Source organism: Nuphar pumila, chromosome 6, assembly GCF_984573655.1.
Source record: "Nuphar pumila chromosome 6, dmNupPumi1.hap1.1, whole genome shotgun sequence".
Taxonomy (NCBI): domain Eukaryota; kingdom Viridiplantae; phylum Streptophyta; class Magnoliopsida; order Nymphaeales; family Nymphaeaceae; genus Nuphar; species Nuphar pumila.
Genome location: NC_143254.1, coordinates 72747284 through 72772023, shown reverse-complemented (window position 1 = coordinate 72772023; position 24740 = coordinate 72747284). Strand labels below are relative to the sequence as shown.

Genomic DNA, 24740 nt, shown 5'->3' with positions numbered 1-24740 from the left:
TGGGAGCCACCGGCTTGAAAGCTCATTACATGGACTTCATAGAAAGCCTAATAGATATAGACATTACACATGACAAGAAGAAGACTATACGTAAATTATTAAAATAGAAAGTCTAGTGACTCGAGCAATTAAGTCTGAGGGATGTTCTATATCTGGTGCCCTAAGGTCGTCTGCTTTGGGAGTCACTGACCCAAAGCTCACTACACGGGTCACGAAACTGGATATTTGAAATAGTACTCAACTAAAAATTTGAAAAATGTGAAATTTGAAAATCGAAAGAAAAAGAATGAGCTTAAGAAAAAATTCATTGCTTAGAAGTAATTATGAAATACTGTGTAGAAAACATATAAGTGATGATAAATGAAATAACATGATAATACTTGACCTTCTGAGGAAAAATCATAGATAATTGCAATTTTTAGAAAAGTGAAAGGAAAAAAATTTTACTATAGAGGCATGAAATTCTAAATATATCAAGAGAATGTAAATTACATAAAATATTTACTTAAACTAATTTCTCAATTGCCTAATATTTTTGAAAATGAATTTTTATTTCTTGGATGACATCGATGTTTGTGGGTAGCATCTCTATAAACCCTCACGAGACTTTACTCGTCCACTGGGGTAACTCAGAGGTTTAAAGGACTTGTTGCATAAACTAATTGCAGTCGTGATTCCTACGAAAGTGAGTTAGGTCATTTAAGCATTTTATTTTCATATTTGTTTATTTTCTAGTTTCATAACTTAGATAGTTTAGTTTAGTTTAGTTTGTTAAGGAACTAACAAACATTCAAGCATGGAGGTATTTGATGATGCATGAAATGCAAATCATTTTTATAGGATATTAAAGCATTTTCACGTATTTTAAAGGCTTAGAACCCATGTATTGATGTAATTAGGTATAAAGAGGTCTCGGTTCAAAATTCACTCGAATCAGAGATAAAATGAGGAAAATAATGCATTTTTAAGGTTTTGGATCGGTTTTCGAGGACTGGATCCAGTTCTGACCCAAGAGCTCTAATTTGGATCTTGGACTGAACCCAAACCCTAAAGATCCACAATCCTACATACCCTAGTGTTGAACCTTTGATTATTTTCTGAAACCCACCTATTCATAATGCATCTAGGTACTTAGGTGTAAATAGTAAAGAGTTTTAATACTTAGCTAAAATTAAATAAGCTAATAGGTAGTTTTTGGAATTATGACACAATAATAGTTTAAATAGTATAATTTTGTTTAGGTCAACATTTTTTGAGGTCTAGAAAAAATGCTTCCCTTTAGACCACTTCTCTCTCTCCCTTCCACTTTCTTAGCTCTTCACACTTTTCTTTTTCTTTTCATCTAATTTCCCTTCTCCTTCTTCCTTTTCTTTCTTCCATTTTGTATTGTGTGTTTTCTTGTGTTGCTGTGTTTTATTTTGCAGGTGGTGCAAATCTGTTCGAAGAGCTTCCCAATCAGATTCGACGTGTCATCTACCAACACCGAGGCCTGATCGTGAACCCTCTTCAACCACGCCTCATTCTTTGCTTCCACCATCGAGCTCCCTCTCCGCAACTCGGTTCCTGGTAGATTGCAACAACTGGAAATAAGGTGCAGCCATCCCAAGACATGTTGGGCATATTTTCAATCTCTAAAGACCACTCGTGTTCTTCCTCCATTCGTCGGATGAGCCGAAAGGTTGATAAGTTCACTACAGGTCAACATGTGTATTCATATTGAGAGCGCGAATGCAGTTGTGGTGAAAAGATGAAAATGCCCTTGATGATCTGGAGAAGACTTTAGTAACTTGCTTAGGAGTTAATTTTTATTCTTAGTTGTCACTTAATTAGAGTTATAGTGTTTGACTTAGTTGTAAATATTTATGATATTAATAAATTAAATTTTTTAGATTTAATTTGAATATTCTTCTATTCCCTGAGGATTCGACCCGTACTCGCCACATTCGTGGAAAAACAATTTTTATACTTTTGGTTGACGATTTTCCAAATGTTTTATTGAAAAATATCTTTTAAAATATCACTGCAACAAAAACATAAAATAAAAATTAACATAGAAAAGTAGATCTACATTGCTATTTATGAAATTAGAAAATGAATGAAGGAAAAGAAAAGATCTAACTACAAAAATTGAAAAATTATAAAAGAAAAGAAAGAGAAAAGAGAAAAAAATCAAAAGGGAGAAGAAAGGACTTACCTTTGGCTGAAGAGGGAGGTCTTCTTCTCCTCAATTGGCACCAATCCCAAGGAGGAAGGAAGGAGAGAGAGAGGGAGAACATGAGAGAAAGAGAGAATTTTTTTTTATTCTCTCAATTTCTTTTTTATAGCACATCTTGGGGTCTTTTTAGAAACTTCAAAATGTAGATATTTTGGAGGCCTAGGGCTGAGGTGGCAAAGGGGGTTCAACATGGGGTTGGCGCCAACCCCATGTGGGTCTTTTCTTGGTTTTTCAAAATGCTAGTTTAGGTATTTTGCCAAAATATTGACATGTGGCACCACTTTGCAAGTGGTGCCCATGTGTGTTTTTTAAAAGTAAAGGGGATTTTGAAGACAACCTTTAAAAACAAGGGTTTTTTGAACTATAAAGAAGTTTTAAAATGAAAATCTATTTCAAAAATTAAAAATGACAAGTGGCACTTCTTTGAAAATATATATTTTTTGTCTTTTTTATTTTAAAATTAAGATGAAAAGTGAAATAAAATATGAGAAATAAAAGGGAGAATTTGGAAATAATTGGATTCAAGAATCCAATTTTGAATTTCGAAATCCAAATTGGGTTAAAACCGGATCCAGGTTGAATTTTTAGAATTTTTGCAAAAATATTGAATTTGAAATTCAGAGATTAGTTTTTGAAATTGAGATAAAAAATGGATTTTGATTTTGAATTTGAAATCCCCAAATTGATTTTGAAAAAGAATTGGATTTTGAAACTAGATTTAGATTCATTTTGATATTTCGAAATCCAGATTGAATTATGAATTGGATCTAGGGTATTTTTCAAAAGATGTTTGCAAAATGATGGATTTGAATTTGAAATCCAAAGATTGATTTTGAAATCAAGATAAAATTGAATTTTTAAAAAGGATCTGAATCCGAGGTTTTGAAAAAGATTGGATTTGGATCTCGATTTAATAGAAATTGGTTAAAAATGAGAATCAAACCTTGAATATGGATTTCTGAAGAATTGAAAATAAAAAACCCAAAATTCATAACAAAAATTGAGATTTTGGATTTGGATCTTGGATCTAGCTCAAAAAGTGAGATTGGATCTTGGATCTAGATCATAATCCAAGAAGTGAATATTGGATCTCAAATGTTAGATGAATCTAAGTTTAGAAATTGATTCAATTAACCTTTTGAGTGGATCAGAAGGTGGATCCAAACTTAAATGGATCCAAAATAATTAATTGGGTCCTGGATATTAAATGTGATATTCCAGGTTTAATGAATAAATTGGACTCTGAATATGGATTATAGAATGAATCAGATGAAAAATCTAGGTCCGGGATGAAAATTGAACACCAGATCTAGCATTGGATCCACTATCCAAATTAAGATAGATTGGATCTCAGATATTGATGAAATATCAGATGAAAGAATTGATCTGAGTCTCAATTTGGAACTTGTCTCAGTTCAAAAATTGTTAGAAACGATGTTCTGAAGAAATTTTTATTTTTTGGTTTTTGCCCTACAGGGGTAGAAACACGGTATTAGACTGGTTTGAACTAATTTGAACTGGATTGGAATGAACTAAATTTGAAGCCAGTTATACTCAGGTTAACTAAATCTAGAGCTAAGACACTAGCTCAGCCTGCTGGAGTTAGCTCAATTTGGACTGAATTGAGCTAAAATGAAGGTTCGAGTATATGAAAAGTGACTTTGAACTAGAACTGAACCATTCAAACTCTTAATGAACTCAGGTTAGACTCCTGGGGATAGGATCTAATGGATTTGGCTGACTCAGGGATAGTCTGGCTAAAATTCAAGCTAAAATAAGCTTATTTAATAAAAAAATAAACTAATTTTAGCTGAAATGGTCAGAAATGATCATGATTCGCTCATCGTGAGCTCAGAGGAGCTAGAAATGACAGACATTCTAACTATTTTGAACTTAAAAATAAACTTGGCTAGGTCTGACTGACAAAAGTCTAAGGGTGACTTAGGAGTAAAATGGTAAATTTATTGTCAAAACGGGGCAAACTGACCTCTGGACTGGGACAAACCTAGGGGCGAGACTCTACGTTGCCCTGCAGGGGTTTGGTATCTGCGAAAAGAATATCTTAAATAGACCTAAAAAATTGGGGTGTTTACAAATGCCCCTCTTTGCTGCTAAGCCGATTGAAAGTCGAGCTTAGTAACAAAGAAAAACAAACCAAATTTTCAAAATAAAATGCCCCAATTAGAGAAATCTGACAGGGTATGAAGGAATTGATTGTGAACATGATCCTCACGAAGTGAAGTTGTAAAACATGAGAAGAATTAAGATCCCTAAAGCTTTGAAAGGGAAAATTGATAAAGGTGAAGTCTCATGATTGAAACAAAATAAGCTTTTGCAAAAATTCAAGTTTTAGCCCTTAACCTGGATGGGACGAAAAATACCTCATGAAATGAGGCTCAAGTTTAACTTTTATCTGAATGGGGAAAAAATATACCTCATCAAAATGAGGCTTAGGTTTAACCCTTACCTAAACAGGAACAAAAAATATACCTCGTCAGAATGAAGCTCAGGTTTAATCTTTACCTGAACGGGGACAAAAAATATACCTCGTCAGAATGAGGCTCATGTTTAACACTTACCTGAACGAGAACGAAAAATATACCTCGTCAGAATGAGGTGCAGGTTTGACCCTTACCTGAACGAGGATGAAAAATATACCTCGTCAGAATGAGGCTCAGGTTTAACCCTTACCTGAACGAGGATGAAAAATATACCTCGTCAATGAGGCTCAGGTTTAACCCTTACCTGAACGGGGATGAAAAATATAGATTTCTCGAATAAAGAAACCATGATGGAGCTTTCGAATTTGCACAAAGAATCCGAAAGGGGTTGCAAAAGGTATGAAAAATGCGGGTCCCTAAAGCTTCGAAAAAGGGATGCAGAAATAGGGCGTCTCATGACTGAGACTAAAATGAGCTTTTGAAATGACCTTTTGCGAAACCAGACTAGATCTAAAACCTAAAAATAACTGTCTATGGTGGGAGAGTAGGGAAAGCAGGGAAATATGCGGATTTGAGAGCCTAGGCACTTAGACCAAACAGAAGGGAAGGATCTCAAAAATTCCTGTTACCAAGTCCTAAAGAGGGATAAATGAGGTACCAGGATATATCAAAAGAAAATCAAGTTTTTATTCCATGTCAGAATAGCCAAGAAATATTGCTAATAAGATAAAATTGTAGTTGGTTCAAATGATGGAAAATGTGCATGTGTGTGCGAAAGATATTTTCTCTTTTACCTAGAGTATTTCCTCCAACGAGGTTAACTCTATAGAGTCAAGAGTCAAATTCAAATTAGTTGTTTTTGAGTTTCTTTAAGGAAGCTACCCTTTCCTTAATATGGAAAGAGAGAAATTATTCTTAGTTTCATAAAAGCAAATGATGAAAAAACATTGATGAAAGAATTTTGCATAAGTAAAAATAATTTTTGGCAATTTTGGTAGTTTGATATCTGGAGTTTTCCCATGATGATCTTTTTGCCTTCTTTTTTAGACATAGAGATTGAGCTCTCTTGGGGTTTTGACAGGAAGTTCGATTTATCAACCTTCAACTTGGGGATATTTCAAGGCTTCTCTAGAAAAGTACGTCACATTCTCCTTCAACTCAGAGATGAACGAAGTCTTCCTTGTCCATGGGAATTAGATTGATGATATTGTCTCTTTGATTGGGAATCTTTTGATGGTAACATGAGTTAAATATCTTTTAAGGTTTGTTGGGAGGTTCGTCGCATCAACCTTCAACTTGGCGATGATCTGAATTTTTTCTTGAATGATACGTCACATGTTTCTTCAACTTGAAGATGATCTGAATCTTTTTTGTCCCTGGGGGTCTAACTCGCCTATCGATCTTCAACTTGACGATAGTAGAGAGATCCTTTTTGCAGATAATTAACTATGCTTGCATTATTGAGAAAATTGAGTGGATTCTTTATCGCTCAGGATATTTCTACTACCTTATTGCCAAAAAAATATTTAAAAAAAAAATGTGTCATGGCTATGTTCAATATCAATTCATCTCTCACTTTTCAACATCATTGAATTTTTCTTTATCGGTTATATCGAGGATTTTCCTTCATTCTTTTGGTTGACCAATAGAAAAGGTTGAATTTTTCCTTTTTCGCAGAAAGTTTTACCTTTTTGGAAAAGAATATTGGAGGCAATTTGAGGTGATTCTTTTGTGTAGTGAAATTTTGAAATCAACAAATAATTTTAATAATAAATTGGCAAAATGTCATGAAATCCTTGGTGAAAGAATTACCTGATCTCAAATTGATAAATCACGGTGGGAAATTATTTCTCTTTTCCCTAAGAAAAGTTCAGGTTTAACCCTTGGCCTGAATGGGGCGGCGAAAAATACTCTTTGTTTCCCTAAAGGGGAGGTGTTTTCAAAACAAAACTTTTGAAGAGAAATTAAGTTTTCGTCAAAACTTTCTAACCTTAGGCTTCTCTTATGAAAAGGCGGTCAGAAATGGGTCAAAAAATATATCATAAAGGAGCGAGTTCATCACACTCTTCTTGAAAAAGGATCCTCTATGACAGAGAGGCCAAAATGAAAATTTGGGGGGCTATAAAAGAAAATGAGCTTCCGTCGAAGCTCTCCCTGTAACAAAGGGTTTCTTTATGTAAAATAAGAAATTGTTGTTTTGCAAACAGTTCACGAAGAAACAAGTCCCTTCAAACTCTCCTTGGAAATAGGGTTCTTGTGAACGAAAAAAAAGAAATGGGTTGCCTGAGAGGAACGAGCTCCCTCAAACTCTCCCAGTAAGAAAGGGTCCTTCGCAAGCAAAATGATTGATTTGAGATGTTGGGCCAATTTGAAAAAAAAATGGGTTCAACTCGAAGGTTAAAAAAAACCATCATTGGCAAAATTACAACCCAAAGGTCAGAAAAATGATTAAAATTGATAAAATTGTAACCCGAAGGTCAGAGAATGATTGAAATTGATAAAATTGATGACCTGAAGGTCTGAAAAATGATTGAAATTGAGAAATTATAACCCGAAGGTTGAAAAATGATTGAAATTGAGAAATTATAACCCGAAGGTTTAGAAAATGATCAAAATTGAGAATTTATAACTCGAAGGTTTGGAAAATGATCAAAATTAAGAAATTATAACCTGAAGGTTGGAAAATGATTGAAATTGAGAAATTATAACCCAAAGGTTTAGAAAATGATTGATATTGATAAAATTGTGACCTGAAGGTTGAAAAAAATGATTTAAAATTGATAAAATTGGTGGACCCAAAGGTCTGTTTGTAAAAACATGGCATTAAGCACGAAGTTGAATTTGGGAGTTCGACTCGAAGGTCAGAACTCATTTTTTAGGGAAAGTCTGAGTCGAAACTCGGATTTCCGAAGGATAGCATTCAATCTAAAAATCGAATTTTTAAAAAATGCCAGTGCGAGGACTGTATTTTTTTTTTAAATAAGGGTTTGATTTAAGATCGAAGATTTTGAAAATGACCAGTGTTGGGACTGAGTTTTAGAAAATGATTCGATCTATGATCAAAAATTTTGAAAATGGCCAGTTCGAGGACTGGGTTTTAACTTGTAAGTTGAATTTTGGTGAAAATATTAGTGCTCTCAGAATTTTTGATGATTGTAATAATAATTTTGCAAAAATTCTGCGCCCAAAAAGATTCGCAATTTGAATGAACCATTATAGAGAGTTGTGTTGCTTCTATGAATGGTCTCAGGATTATCCCTTATCCTGAATGAGAAAAAAAAAGGAGATTGATGAAAATTGTTGGAAATTGATGAAGAATTGTTGACAAAAGATTTTGTTTGATCACGCCTGCATATGAAATCTTTGAAGTAAAATGAGAATGTTCAGTTTGAAAACCAGTAAAAATTCATTTTTGAGAAGAGGATCAACCCAAAGATTGATTTTGAAAAAGACCAGTAAAATATAATTTTTGAAAAGAACGATCAAACCAGGGGCTGATTTTGAGAAGATTATCAACATGAGGGTCGATTTTGAAAATTGATCAATACGAGAGTTGAAAAAAAATGATCAACACGAGAGTTGATTTTGAAAAATGATCAACATGAGGGTTGATTTTGGAAAATGATCAACATGAGGGTTGATTTCGAAAAATGATCAACATGAGGGTTGATTTCGAAAAATGATCAACACGAGGGTTGATTTTAGAAAATGATTGCAAAGAGGAATAAGGAGAATTCAAAATTTTCTAATTGAATGGGACAATGAAGGAGAAGCATCCGCCACTTGGGAATGGGATTATAACATGAAGAATAAATATCCAGATTTTCATCCTAGAGGACTAGGAAAGTTTCAAGAGGGAGGGATTGATACGAGCTACATTGAAAATGTTGATAGTGAAGTGGCCGAATCAAGTAGAATGGGACAGAATCAAGCCAAATGTATTCAAGAGTCAGGATGATTACACCGAGCAGTAGGATACAGGTTACAAGGGTAGCAAGCAACAGGGTTATACGGATTAAGTAGAGCAACTTATCAGATGGACATGTGCAGCAAGCAGCCATGGTTGTATGGTTTCAGCAGTATTCTTAAGATTGACATCAGTAGGGCTTGAAGCTTGGGTTGCCTGTCTCTTTTGGCGCCATTCACTTATTCAGCTTATAAATAGCTGAGTCTTTTGTAACTTCAGCATTCAGTCATTTTGTAATATGAAGATTAGATCAATAAAGCTATTCTCTTTTGGCTCCATCTATCAGCCTCCTTGTGAGGAATAGGCTCTTCCTATATCATTCATGATCTAGGCGAGATAATCACATCATCTCATCTTCTATCGACTATCACTTTAATTTATTTCTCTGAAATTCTTCAATTATTCAATATCAAGAATTAAGTGTGAACTTGAGGAGCACAACAACAATAGCAAGCACAGTCGGCTATTGAAGAATTGCTTCTGGCATATCTAAGAGTTCTTTGAACTCTTGATTATCAAATTATCCTCTGCATCTAAGTGCATTAACATCTAATGCTTGAATTTTGTTTGTAACAAGTACTGCTAAATACTTAATCCTTTGCAGTTGAAGGCAATCACTGAACATAATTCATCTACTGCAATTTGGAAGGAGCTTGAGCAGTTGAATGAGTCTTCCAATCTCCAGTGATAATGAGCGAAAGCTCACTTCACTGAATCAACCCCATCAGCTAAGTGCATAGATCATCGCACAATATCTGATTGCTTAAATGTCATTTATCTTCAACCGCCTGTTTCTATGACAGATTGGAACCAGGCTTGAGCGACGTGAAGCGTGATCCTCACTCAACTGACACCTGATCAAGTACAGCTAGCTTGTGACTTAATGCACATTCCATTACGTGACTGTAATAAATTTTGCAACAACGCCTGCGAGCGTTGGCCTTGATTTGTGCCTGTGTGGCTAAGCCTTTGTATTGCGCCTTCGCGTGCCAGTCTGATTGCGCCTGCATGTGTTGTGGACTAAAGAGTTGACTATAGCGTGCAGGCAAGGCTATACTTGAGTCGGCGGTGACAATCTTCAGCTAGGGCCCTATCACAGGGCACCCGAGGCAACATCGGATGCTTGCTTTAGTAGAGTAGACCTACTAGAGGCCTTTTATGTGGGATGATATTGAGGGTTATGTTCGCACTTACCTGATCTGCCAACAGGATAAGCCGAGTAATCAGAAGCCTGTAGGACTACTCGAGTCTCTTCCTATTCCAAGCCGTCCATTGGAGAGCATCTCCATGGACTTCATTTTGGGACTACCAAAGGTGAATGACTGTAGTTTGATCTTTGTGATGGTTGATCGATTATCAAAGTATGCTATATTCATGTCGATACCGCCCACCAGTACAGCCGAGCGAGTCACAGGTTTGTTCGTGAGGCATGTTGTGACCAACTGGGGGATTCTAGAAAACAATGTCAGCGCAAAAATTTTTGGCAGAAAGTGTTTCGATTGTTGGGGACGGAGTTGCACTTTTCAACATCCTTTCACCCCCGACAGATGGCCAAACAGAGAGAACCAATGCTCTCCTTGAAGAATATTTGTGGCACTTTGTAGGTGCAAATCAGAAAGACTAGGTAGATCTTCTGGACGTTGCTCAATTCTTCCACAACATGTAGAAGTGTGAATCAATTGGTCATAGTCCCTTTGAGTTGGCAATGGGAAGGCAGTCCTAGACATTGCACACCATCGCGGCGAATTATAAGGGCATGACGCAACTTGCCCATTATTTTGCTCAAGACTGACAGGACCAAACAGAGTTGGCCAAGGTGTTCCTGCACAAGCTGCTAAGAGGATGAAGAAGTGGGTGGATCAGAAGCGTCGTCCTGTGGAGTTCAAAGTCGGAGACCTAGTATTGGTCATTGCATCCCGAGAGAACCAAGATCTTTCGGGGTCTACATCAGGGCCTCGTCCGCAAATACGAAGGCCCTTTTTTTATCATCAAGCATGTAGACAAGCTTGAAGTTCCTCCGCACTTTCAAACACATCCAGTCTTCCACGCCAGTAACCTAAAGTTATTCTTTGTCGATAAAGAATACAACATCCACAACCAGTTGATGCGAGTGCCAAAACCTCTACACAACTGATGCCAAAGAAGTAGAATACATCATGGATCATATGTGCAATTATCAAGGACAGATCAAAGAGTATCTTGAAGTGGAAAGGATTGCCAGAAGAAGCCCATTGGGAGAAAGCGAAAAATGTCCATCAATTTTCCTCAACAGTGGACAACTTAGGTGGAGAAGAATGTTACGCCCAAACTTTTTACTCAGTTTTTGCCTTGTACTAAGCCTATCAAAAGCCCTCCATGGCTCATACGAGCCTTTCGGCCTTGTAATATTTGTACAACTTTACATACCTGTAATTTGCATTTTCCTTAATGAGATTATGGTACACGACACTACTGCATTTACCTATGTTTAATGAATTGATTGTTATTGAACGTTCCTCTCTCTCTCTCCCTCTATTTTCTCCTTCTTTCTGCTCTATGTGATTATTGTCTCCTTGTAATTATGTGTTTGCATGCAATACTCCATGCACACTTGTTGCTTCGAAAGATCTACTGTGCTCGCTTTTGAAACTCGCTAAAAGGCTTGATGAGTAAGGTTATCCAACACCGCACAAGCATCTAAAATTTAGCCCGTGACAAAACCACCCAAACAGCCACCAAACTCTCTGCATGAGACAGGAAGTGCTAAAAAATAAAGATCATGACAATACTGGCATAGAGCAAACTCATAAATGACACAAACAGTCCTTCCTCAGCGTGGGAGTCCAAATCTTTTGACTTGGCACAAGATGCATCATAGATTAAACCACCCATCGCCACCAACTGCATTACATACAGGCCCATTAGAAGCATCATATGGATGCCATGTAAAGATACTCGAAAAGCTTATGGATAGACACCATAATTAGCGCCAATGGCCCCATACCCAGTGGTGGGATGTCACCATAACTAGTACAAGAATCATAGCTTTCACCTCTAGGGGCCAGAGACTCAATATGTGTTTGGAACCTCAAAACAACACCCAAAAACTGATAATGCAGAGCATTGGGAACGGGCACATGGGTGTCCAAACCAAATAAAAAGAAAAAACGATCACGAACTATGCCAGGAACTCACCATCATAGAGGAGATGCAATGAGGAGACCAGCCAACGCAGGTCGCTGTCCTTCAATCATAGGCAATGGCCAACTTACCAGATTTTAGCCAGTGGCACCCCCTTACTGTCACAGAAATGAAAGCCATGGTGGTGGGCCCATGGCATAAGGAGCTCCCAGCAGCAACTGCCATGCCACTTCCGTCTTGCTGCTGAATTCCCAGCAGATAGGAGCACTCCAACCAGTGGCCAGGGATGGCCCCTGCTTGCACGGCTGGTGGCAACCCAATGGCAATCAATCCTTGCTTCCAATACTACTTTGATGTAGATCAAAGAGGAATTGTGAATCCACGCTACAAACTATTGCACACTACTGTAAGTTGGACTAAAATTCTTATGAAAATAAAAGGAAATAATAGGACAAAGAAAAGATAATTTTGACTAATCAATCACATCATTTGAAGGGTCTCACGTAAAAAAATAGATCCCTAAAAAAAGTCTAATTTTATATATGGATCAAATATAAACCCAAGATCCAAATATGCATGTCTTATGAAAGATTGGTCATAATTCACATTGAATGCATACATGCCATGTGAAGCAGCATAAAGCAATCCACTACAAATAAATATATCAAAATAAAAGTACAAGATGTTGATAGTCAAAATCAGAGAACTTTTTATTGATGCAAGCTGGAAACTGATCAGCTGGCCTTAGAAGAGCCACGCTTTTCAACCAAACAACAAATTTTAGAGAATCATATACTGTATAACAAGCAAACAGGTTACATAGTCAAGTGAGAAGTATGCAAGTCTAAACCAAAACGGGAAAAAAAGAAGCAAAGCTACCCCAAAAGAAAAACCAAGAGGGGTAGAAGGGGGAAAAAACTCTTCCACTCAAAGGCTAAAACATAGGAGTCATCACTCAGTTACCAGAATGAGAAACAGTAGTAGTTACAAACTGACCATCCTTGAATACATGAACAAACTGATGAGGTAAAGCATGCTCCGCCTGCAACCATTCATGAGATTTAGTGGACAGCTTCAATAAAAAGATGCACACAGCCAAAAGCAATTTTAACTGAAAACCAAATCCCAACAGTGTGCTACTATATGTACAAAACCAGAAGATGTTTGAGAAAAGATATGATGGCGTGTAGTGGCATTACATTTTTACATAGCCGGCAAAAGTAATCACTTAAACATGAAAAAAAGACTACCATATGTAAAGTTACAGAACCCCGATACAAAGATAAATAGAAACACAATGTTCTAAATTCTTATAAACAATAGACGAAAAATATCCCCAAGTAGCAGTCAAACGGGGGCGTGAATGCGAGATGCCAGCAGAATGATCGGCCAGACAAAGGCTAGAGCTGCTTGGAACACACGAACAACCCGATAATTATTCATCTAGAGCTCGATCACATATAGAGCTTTAGCCTAGCCATCAGTAAAGGCTTATTGGTTGTGCCACAGTTTGGGAGTCGCTGTCATTCCGGTACCAGAGCCTGCTAGGCAAGAAGCTCCTCCACCAACACTGATAGTCAAGCCTTGTCCAGGTCAAAAAAAACAAGTGAGAGAACACTGTGAACCAGAAGTCGTGGGGAATGATACCCCCTTGAATCGGTCATCTGGACCGGACCGGAAGAAAAGAAAGATGATACTGATGAGATGCGTTTAAGTCATTTTTTAAGGTTGCCTTCTCCACTCTGGAATGAATAAGTGAGTGCATAGAGTTAGATAGATAAAGAGATCAATCAATGTTGCATTTACTCTCCCTCGACCCCCTTAGAAGTGTGCCAAGATGCACCACTTATGCTCAAAAATAGCTCATTCAAGGTAGATTTATACTTGCTCCCAGTCAAAGGTGTTGACACTTCATACAGGCCTAGATCATTTGTACAGCAATAGTGAATGAGGCTCATATGTTAAGATCCAAAGAATGGCATGTCCCATGCTACGGACAATCGTGAGAGGCTTTTTTCTACCTTTTACATCAGCGGGTGGAAGGAAGAGCCATCCATTTGGCAAACCAAGTGCTCGTAGCTCAATCAGAGGTAAGGAGAAAGGTCTAGAAAGGGAGGAACAACATCCATCGTCCATCAGTGAAAAACTACAACTTTCGGATTCGCAGCCTCATCTTGAGTCTAAAAATAAGGAATAAGTTCTCGAAGGAAGCAACCAAGTCACACTATGGAAAACAAATTATCTTTGTTTGGATGACAAACCATTTAAGTTTTAACCAATTTTCTATATAAGCGTGTTTAGATGCATATGGTTGGCATCTAAGTTAAACCCATCTGGATCAAGTGAGTTTAGTATGTCCGAAATTAGCATCATGAATCTCACATAGGTCCCAACCATGAGAATCCAAGTCGAAAGTAGATGGGTTCATGTTTTATTTGCTTGGGGTCAAAAAGATCCAATTCAAGCCCTTGTGGGGCATGTTTTATCCTACTCAAATCTATTAGTAATTGGATGTGTTTAGGCTGATTGAAAAGCTAAGTAGATTCATACACAATCTACATTAGACCCAAGCATTAGATCTGGTTAATCCCATGGAGCATAATAATTGGGAGTTGAACTAAATGGTTCTATGTCAACCCGTTTTAGATTGTACTAGGATCCTTTATTGAACTAAAAATAAACAGAAAAACTAAGCACATTCCCCCTAATTTAACAAAAAATGTCGCACTTTCTGTTTGTGTTTATTAAAAGAAAATAATAAGCAATCCATTCAAAGAACAATTTTCCTGCTTGACATAAACATAAATTGAATAAAATTGAATACTATCACAAAGACTGTGTGATTATGGCAGAATGTTATTAACAAGACAAGATCCTCATAATAAAAAACATCTTTTTACTTTGTTTAATAGGCAAGCTCAGAGATACCCATTGGTGTGGTCCAAACTTTATCTATCCGGTCAGATCTTGTGATTCTACTGTACCAAACATCATGCAAAAGTAGACAGCTCCATATTTATAATGTTGACCAAAGTAATTGGTCAAAGAAACAAAACATATCCTCAAGTACCAACCTATGGCTTCTTACGACTACATATAACATATTTGACCATTAGTTTATTGCTTTCCATTGAACTAGTTAGTTTTCAAAAGGATCGAGGATAAGGACTTTTAAGTTCATAAGATCAGGATTTGGTTTCCACAACTGTTTCTTGTTGATATCATCCCAATGGATACTGCCCATGGATCAATACATAGGGCTGCACAATGAGTCGAGCTAGCTCGAGCTCGGCTGATTTAGAGCATCCGGATCATCAATTCAGCGAAGATGAGTTGGATCCAAACCCAACTCACCATCCCCGATCCGAGATGCAATACCCTCGAGGATCCCATGTCATGCAGGACTATCCGAGTCCAATTGGATCTTCGAGCAAAATCCATTTTGATTATTGTATTCCAATTTATGAGATTTTGCTTTTACCTTCTCAGAAATTCCATTTTGGTAGTGTCGATTCCATTTTGTCAAAGTAAGGAATCATATTAGATATTTTAATTTTATTTTTATTTTTTTTAAGTACTGGATTCTACGGATCCGGATAGTTCTAGTGCCCTGTAGGATCTTTTTGTGATACTAGAGGGTGTATGGGGCTTAAGGGTAGTTTTTATTTTTATTTGCAGTTTTATTTTAATGCATTGTGGTGTGAGAGTCCAGTTCACAGCATGTTTGGATCTTGCCCAAGATCCAAACCCATATTTGACCCTAGTTGGCGCCACCCATAGGTGGACGAGTTCAACCTTCATTTGAAAATTCTAATTTGACTTTGAAAGTCAAAATAGCTATTGAAGCTAAGGTAAATGCTTTCTCAAATTCAGCAATGGAGAGGCTAAGTTTGGGTGGTTGCATTGGTAAGGCTCTTCCCTTCGTAATGACACTCCAATTTTGGAGTTTAAGAACCCAAGGGGGGGGGGGAGGGGGAGAGGGTCCAGCAAGAAGCTTTTGCTTTCATTTGAAAAAAAAATCTGGGAAGAAAGTTTGAGATTTGTGGAAGAGAGATTTTCATCTTGTGGCAGCAGCAAGCTTGGATGATAGCTGTTGTGCATGGATGCTGGCTGAACTCGTGGAAGTGTTCTTCGATCTTGTTGCTGCAAACAAGATAACAATTTCCAAACTTGTTATCTCTTGTTTGTTTTATGTCTTGCATAGTTGTTGTTATTCGTATGCTAGATTTTGAAATGAAATGAGGATCTTTCAAACACGAACTAAGATTCGTAAGAAAGAGTGTCTTAAAAGGACACTTAAGCATAACCCTTAAAAGGGTATAAAAGAAAACAAAAAAAAGAATAAAATATATTCTTTATTGAAGCTGGAGAACCTAATGCTTAAGAAGCATTGGAATTATTTTACAAGAGGGGCTGCACCCTTATATATACAAGTTTGAAAAAGGGAAGAAGAGGAGATCTCTTAAGGAGCTCTCCTTGTAGCCGTTGGAATAGTCCAACGGTTAGAAATGTAACCGTTGGACCATTCCAACAGTTACCTTTCTAGTTAAGTTCCAAGTGGAACTTAACTAGATAAGGTTAGTCTAATTCTATTAGAACTAGACACTAAAAAATACAAAAATAAATACAGAAAAATAAAATAAAATTACAGAAAAATATAGATATAATAATAATATTTTTATTTTTATTATATCTATATGTTTTACATTTTAACACTCTCCCTCAAACTTACAGTACAATGAGTGAAAGTTTATCTAAGAGGAAGTGAAAACGAAGAGCAGCAAGAGGCTTTGTAAAGAAATCTGCTAACTGATATTCTGAAGTAACATATGGCAGATCAATTGTCCCATATAGATATTCCTCTCTGACGTAGTGACAATCTATTTCGATGTGTTTGGTACGTTCGTGGAATGTTCTGTTACTTGCAATGTAGATCACACTTTTGTTGTCACAACACATTTGTGAAGCTTTTGTTGCTTCAGTTTCCATGTCAGCAAGAAGACGTCAGAGCCAAACTACTTTCATGGTCGTGGTTGCCATGACTCTGTATTTAGCTTCAGTGGATGATAGAGAGACCTTCTGCTACTTTTTGCACCTCCACGAGATTAATGATTCACCTAAGAAGACACAAAAACCAATGGTTGAGTGTCTGTTATTGGGATCACCTCCCCAATCAGCATCAGTATATACAAATCAAAAGAGGAGGAGGAAGACAAGAAAAGTCCCTGTGAAAGAGAGGATTTGATGTATCTGATAATACGCATGACAAATCCCATATGAACAGAGGTAGGAGCGTGCTGAAACTGAGTGCTATGTCTGGTCTGGTAATAGATAGATAGGAAAGTGCCCCGACAAGTTGTCTGTAAGGGGTAGGATCTGCAAAAAGTTCTTCATCATCAATCTTCATTTTAACATTGACAACTTCTGGAGTGTCTACTTTCTTGTCATCAGTAATATCAAACCTGGAAACAATGTCAAAAGCAAATTTAGTTTGGGACAATAAGTATCCTCTAGGGCAATAGGCAACTTCAATGCCTAAAAAATATCTCAATAAGCCTAAATCAGTCATTTCAAAGTGAAATTTAAGAAGTGTTTTGATCGTTTCAACTCTCTGTTTATCGCTTCCAGTGATGATCATATCATCCACATAGAAAAGAAGCACAATGATTCCTGCATCAGAATTCTTAATAAACAAAGCAGTGTCAGTTAAACAAAATTGAAACCCAATATCAATCATAACACGACTAAACCTATCATATCAAGCTTTTGGTGTTTGTTTAAGTCCATAAAGGGTTTTTTCTAAGCGAAGGACTTTATCCTTAGGAATATTGAGACCTGAAGGGGGTTCCATGTATACTTTTTCAACTAGCTTTCCATTTAGAAATGCATTTTTGACATCCATTTGGAAGATGGACCATTTCTTGATGGAGGCTAAGGCAATTAAAGTTCTGACTGTTGTCATACGAGCCACAGGGGCAAAGATTTCTTCATAATCAATGTCATATTCTTGGGCATACCCTTTGGCTACTAATCGGGCTTTATATCTTTCAAGAGTGCCATCACCCCTTGTTCTCCTGTGCAGACCTGTCATCGAACGGGAGAGAGAGATGGGAGAGAGAGAGAGAGAGAGAGAGAGAGATTTCAAAGAAAGGGCGTCAATCCATCGTGGTTGCACCTTTCATTATATTAAATGTTAAGTGTATAAAACTAGGGTACAGAAATACCCCTTAACAACATGCTAATTTACATTATACACTAATTGGATCTGGACCCGATCCATTATATAAGTGGATCGGGTCAGACATATACATAATGACGACTTCTTTTCAGCCTCCCTCAAGTTGTGCATGGTGTTGAACCATGAACAACTTGTGTTTCAGAAACCAAAATCTATCCTTTCTCAACCTTTTAGTGAGGATGTCAGCAACTTGTTCTTCAGTTGGCACATACATGGGGCTCAATCTCTTTGTCTTCAACCTTTTTTCTAATAAAATGTTGATCTATTTCAATGTGCTTTGCTCGACTATGGTGGATAAGATTGAAGGACATGTTGATGGCACTTTGATTGTCACACAGCAACAGTGATCGAGCAATCGGTTCTCCCATTTCTGTCATGAGATGTCTTATCCATGTAGCCTCGGTTGTGGCAGTGGCCATCGATCTATATTCAGCCTCAGTGCTTGATCTAGCAACCGCCTTTTGTTTTCTACTGCTCCAGGATACCAAGTTTGGCCCAATGAAGCTGCAATAACCGGATATTGATCGTCGTTCGTTTGGATCACCCGCCCAATCAGTATCAGCATAAGTGACGATCTCATGGCCCTCACGGCCCCCGCCTGGATCTAAGTCTCTTTTCTTGTATACCAGCCCATCACCAACTGTACCCTTCAGGTAACGAAGTATATGTTTGACTGCCTCCATATGTGACATACGAGGTTCATGCATAAACTGGGATACCTGATTAACCGAATATACTATGTCAGGTCTAATAAAAGTCAGGTATTGCAACATGCTAACTAAGCTGCGATACTTAGTGGGATCTCCATATATATCCCCTTCCTTTGAACTCAGTTTCTGATGAATGACACTTGGAGTTGTTAACGGCTTACAATCTGTCATGCCTGCTCTGCTGAGAATGTCCAACATGTATTTGTGTTGAGTAAGGGTGAGTGTATCATTTCTTTTATCAACTTCTACCCCAAAAAAATATCGCAGCTCTCCCAAATCTTTCATCTTAAATCTCTGATTTAATAACTTCTTCACCTGCTCAATGTGACTTTTACAGTTCCCTGTGATGATAATGTCATCTACATATATTAATAGAAGAGTAGTGACTCCTTGTTCATTGTGAATAAATAATGAGTGATCCAGAAGGGACCAAGAGAAGTCATGCCGTTGTATTTCTAGAGAAAAACTGTCGAACCAAGAACGAGAAGCTTGTTTCAAACCATAGAGTGCTCTCTTTAACTTGCATACATATTTTTTGGCGTCCCGTTCTGCATATCCAGTGGGTTGTTCCATGTAGACTTCCTCTTTTAAATCCCCGTGCAGAAACACATTCTTTACATCAAGCTGGCTCAATGTCCATCTATGTTTAATGGCTAGACTCAACACAATGCGAATGGTCCCCATTTTCACTACAGGACTGAAAGTTTCATCAAAGTCTTGGCCTTCCTCTTGTGTGAATCCCTTGGCTACAAGTCTAGCCTTATACCTTTTGATGCTCCCGTCTGGTTTATACTTTATCTTGTACACCTATTTTGACCCAACAACATTTCTGTTTAGTGGTCTAGGTACAATCTCCCATGTCCCACATTCATGTAAGGCCTCCATTTCTTCATTCATTGCTTCTACCCATCTTCTAGAGCTCGCAGCTTGATAGAACATGAGGGGCTCATCCTCTTTACTTATGGATGTCAAGAACAACTGAAAATCCAGTGAAAATTTTTTATAACTTACCCACCTGTCAAGCGGATGTCGAATCTGTGAGGATCTTCTGATATCCATCGTCTGCGAAGCGGATGGTCCAGATGGATCTGTACTCGTGCAAGAAATGAATGAGGGCTCTTTCTCTCGCCGGGTGTACACAATACCCTTATACCTTGTTGGCTCCAAGTCATGTGTAACAGTCTCCTCCGTTTGAGTTTCATTGGCTGATTCCTCATGTGTCTCCTTCTGACTGCAATTTTCTGGACAGTCTACTTTACCATTGGAAAAGAGTTCTGAATTTAACCATGGGTAGTATACCTCAATGTTGGGGCTTGAGTTATCAGCATGAAGGGTTGAATTAGCATCCTGATCATCAAAGTTCATTTCATCGAAAATTACATTCCTTGATATTTTGACACGCTTACTCAAGGGATCATAGTACTTGTACCCTTTGTAGTCTTCTGCATATCCTATAAACCTGCATTTTAAGGCTTTATCTTGGAACTTGTGCCTGAGTGAGCTGTCAATGTGAACATAGCAAACAGACCCAAACACACGTAATTCATGATAATTAGGTTGTATACCAAAAAGAGAGAAATATGGTGACTTATTTTCTAAGATACTCATGGGCAATCGATTTATCACATGAACTGTGGAGTGAAAAGCCCCAGTCCATAGTGATACAGGGAGGTTGCTCCCGTGCATCATGCTCATTGCAGTCTCAACAATATGTCGATGCTTCCTCTCAGCAATCCCATTTTGTTGAGGTGTATGCGGGAAAGACACTCTTCTCTTTATCCCATTATGTTGAAGGAAACTAACAAAGTCACTCGAGGAGAATTCACCTCCTCCATCACACTGGAAATTGAGAATGTTAGTAGAGAAATGATTTTGAACAAAAGAATGAAATCTCTGGAACAATCCAAAGAATTCTGATTTGTGCTTCATAAAAAATATTCAAGTATAACGTAAGTAACTATCAATGAAAATAAGATAGTATTTGTTAGATTTTGAATCTCCAGGTCCTTCCACGCGTGAGAGCTAAAAAACAGAGAGAGAGAAAGGGAGAGAGAAGTTGGGAGAAACCGATGCCCATCAGTCTTAGGGTCGGCTGTTGTGTATTCCTTTATATTAACATGTGATTACAAAATTAATTAGGGTACTAAAATACCCTCATTACAATAATCAGTATTATATAATGCCATTAATGAAGAAGTGGATGTCACGGGTCTGGACCTTCAGATCCATGACCCGTAACCAGAGAAAACACTTCTTTTCACCCTCCCTCAAGTTGTGCATGATCTTAAATCATGAACAACTTGCCTTTTAACGTCCAAAATCTGTCTTTTGTCAATCCTTTTGTAAATATACCCGCCACTTGATCTGTAGTTCGAACAAATTCAGGCTCAATCTCTTTCTCTTCTACCTTTTGTCTCACAAAATGCTGGTCTATTTCAATATGTTTGGCACGACTGTGATGGATTGGATTAAAAGACATACTAATGGCACTCTAGTTGTCACACAAAAGAAGTAATCGAGATATCGATTCGCCGACTTCTGTCAGTAGATGTCTAACCCAAGTAGCCTCAGCAGTGGCAGCTGCCATTGACCTGTATTCAGCCTCTGTACTGGATCTGGCAACAGCCTTTTGTTTCTTACTACTCCAAGAAACCAAATTCATCCCAACAAATACACAATAGCCGGATACTGATCTGCGTTCATCTGGATCTCCCGCCCAGTCCGCATCAGAATAAATAGTGATCTCATGTGCACTTTGCCCATTTGTCTTTCGCTTATATATGAGACCATCCCCAACCGTTCCCTTCAGATATCGTAGTATCTGTTTAACGGCTTCCATATGCCCTTCACATGGGGCATGCATAAACTGAGAAACTTGATTCACCGAGTAGACTATATCAGGGCGAGTAAAAGTGAGGTATTGTAACATACCCACTATGCTACGATACTGTGTGGGATTATCAAATGGATCTCCGTCTTGAGAGCTAAGCCTTTGATGAAGAATGCTAGGGGTGCTCAAGGGCTTGCAGTCTTTCATACCCGCTTTATTGAGAACATCAATGGTATACTTATGTTGAGTGAGAGTCATTTCTTCAGAGGAACTGTCGACTTCAACTCCAAGAAAGTACCATAGTTTGCCAAGGTCCTTCATTTTGAACCTCTGATTCAAGAGATGTTTGACTTCTTCAATGTGCTCATTGGAACTGCCAGTGATGATGATATCATCCACATATATCAACAACAGAGTAATTGTGTCTTGGTTCTTAAATATAAATAAGGAGTGGTCAAGAAGAGATTTCTTAAAACCATATTTTTGTATTTCAAGAGAAAAGTTGTCAAACCAAGATCGAGATGCCTGCTTCAATCCATATATCGCCCTTTTTAGTCTGCAGACATATTTTATAGGATTACCTTCTGCGTAACCAGTGGATTGTTCCATGTAAACTTCTTCTCTCAAATCTCCATGAAGAAAAGCATTCTTCACATCAAGTTGGCTAATGGTCCATTGGTGTTCAACAACTAAAGTATGACTCGGATTGTCCCATCCTCACCACTGGACTAAAAGTTTCATCATAATCCTGTCCTTGCTCCTGTGTAAAACCTTTGGCCACAAGTCTCGCCTTGTATCGCTCTATAGTCCCATCTGGTTTATACTTTATTTTGTACACCCATTTCGAACCAACAACGTTTCTGTCAGGTGGTCTTGATATGACATCCCACGTACCACATTCATGTAGAGCTTCCATCTCCTCATTCATTGCTTCAATCCATCTTCTGGAATTTGATGCTTGAGAGAACGTTGTGGGTTCATATTCTTTATTCAAGGCTGTTAGAAAGAGTTGAAAATCTAATGAGAAATTTTCATAACTGGCCCACCTTTCAATTGGATGGCGAGAACGTGTGGATCTTCTAGTATCAACAATGTTGGATGTTGAGGATGTGTCCATGTCTGAATCAACTATGGTGGGTGACTCTCTTTCTCGTCGAGTGTAGACAAGGCCTTTATACCTTCCTAGATTCAAAGTTGAGTTTGTATTTTCATGATCAATCATTCCATCAGTAGACACAGGTTTCTTATCCTTTTGAGTGCAATTTGAGCAAGCATCACTAGCTCCTGAGAGAAGTTCATAATTCAACCAAGGATAATAAGCCTCAACTTTATGTTTTGATTCTGAAGAACTAGTACATCGACAATCAAAATTCAATTCATCGAAGATGACATTTCTTGATATTTTGATGCGCTTGCTCACCGGATCAAAGCACTTGTACCCTTTATAGTCATCAGCATAACCCACAAACCTGCACTTCAAAGCCTTGTCCTGAAACTTATGTCTCCTTGAACTGTCAACATGAACATAGCATAAACATCCAAACACATGCAAATCGTAGTAGTTGGGGTGTATACCAAAAAGAGACAAGTAAGGAGACTTGTTTTCCAAAATAGTCATGGGCAATCGATTTATCACATGAACTGCAGAATGAAAAGCCTTTGTCCATAAAGTGATCGGAAGATTACTGCCATGCATCATGCTCATCGCACTCTCAACAATATGGCAATGCTTCCTTTCAGCAATCCCATTCTGCTTAGGTGTGTGTGGGCAAGACACATTTTTCTTATCCCATTACTTTGAAGAAAGTTAGTAAAGTCAATGGAAGAGAATTCACCTCCTCCGTCACATTGGAAACTTAGGATGTTTTCAGAAAATTGGTTTTTGACAAAGGAATGGAAGTTACAGAACAACTTGAAAGTCTCAGATTTATGTTTCATGAAAAATATCCAGGAATAGCGAGAATAACTGTCAACAAATAAAAGATAATATCTAGTTCCAGTCATGGAAGCAACTGGAGCAGGCCCCCAAACATCAGAACAGATAGTCTCAAAAGGTCTTGAAGTTCTTTTATTGATAGAATGAAATGGTAAAACATGACTCTTACATAAGAGACAACTAGAACATTTGTTGTCATTGACATTTATTCCTAAACTTGACTTGGGAATGAGGTTATTTGAAACAAGCTTTTCAATGAAACTACTACTGCAGTGACCTAGACGACCATGCCAAAGGTTTGGCTTATTGATTTCAGAGACACTAAAAACGCAAGTAGGATTTTCAGAAGACAACGATGATTGGAGCTTCAAGTTTGGGTCTGCAGAGCGAATATGTGTTGAAGGATCTTCTTGAAAAACATACATATTGCCTTGCCGTTTTCCTCTAGCGAACGTCTCCTTCGTGCAGAGATCCTTAACAAGAACAAAAGAGGGAGTAAATTCAACTGAGGCTTTGATATCATCAACAAGTTTAGAAACTGAAACAATGTTTTTCTTAATATTAGGAGCATAAAGAACATTTGAAAGATTGATGGAAGATTCGGGCAAGGGTATGATGGAGTTTCCAATATGCGAGACAGAGTGGTGTGATCCATCTCCAGTAACTATACTACTTCTATCAATGTAAGGAACAAGTTTTAGGAGCTTACCTGCATCACCAGTAACGTGAGTCGTTGCGCTAGACTCCACATACCAAGACAACAACAACTCTTTTACTTCTCCGTTGGTCCTTGTACTGTCTGTGCCTCTTTTTGCTTCAGTTTGTGTTGATTTTCCTTTATTTAGGGGATTGAACCAACAGTTAGCTTTGATATGCCCCCTTTTATTACACAGAAAGCAAGTAGGAATTGGCCTCTGTCTTTGTGGGTTGTATATGAGTTGGGTGTAGGCAATAATCCACGACCTCCATGACCACTTCTCCCTTGTGGTCCTTTTCCCTTGATATCATAGCTTCCTCGTCCTCGTGCATAAGTAACCCCTGTAGCAAGAACTTCTTGTGCCCCAATATGCATAGATGATTCTTCAGAAAAGCCCTTTAGATTCATCTCATATTGTAACAATTTTGCGCGCAGATCTTCAAAGTTGGGCAGCTCAGGTAAACATAACAGGGAAGTGACAATCATATGATAGTCGTGTCCCAATCCACTGAGGGTTTGTTGTACCAAATCTTTATCAGAAATTGTACTTCCAACAACTGCTAACTGATCTGTGATAACCTTCATT

At 37.8% G+C, this 24740-nt stretch overlaps 1 protein-coding gene across 1 annotated transcript in view; it reads right to left on the bottom strand.

The window, feature by feature from the left end:
- Positions 1-12432: 12432 nt before the first annotated feature.
- The window catches only part of LOC149834923 (cyclase-associated protein 1-like), a 35261-nt gene continuing 22953 nt past the window's right edge, over positions 12433-24740 (bottom strand). The window contains exon 10 of the mRNA XM_090010336.1: positions 12433-12785. Coding sequence (XP_089866462.1) covers positions 12699-12785 — 87 coding nt within the window. The 3' untranslated portion in view covers positions 12433-12698. The remainder of the gene's footprint in view (positions 12786-24740) is intronic.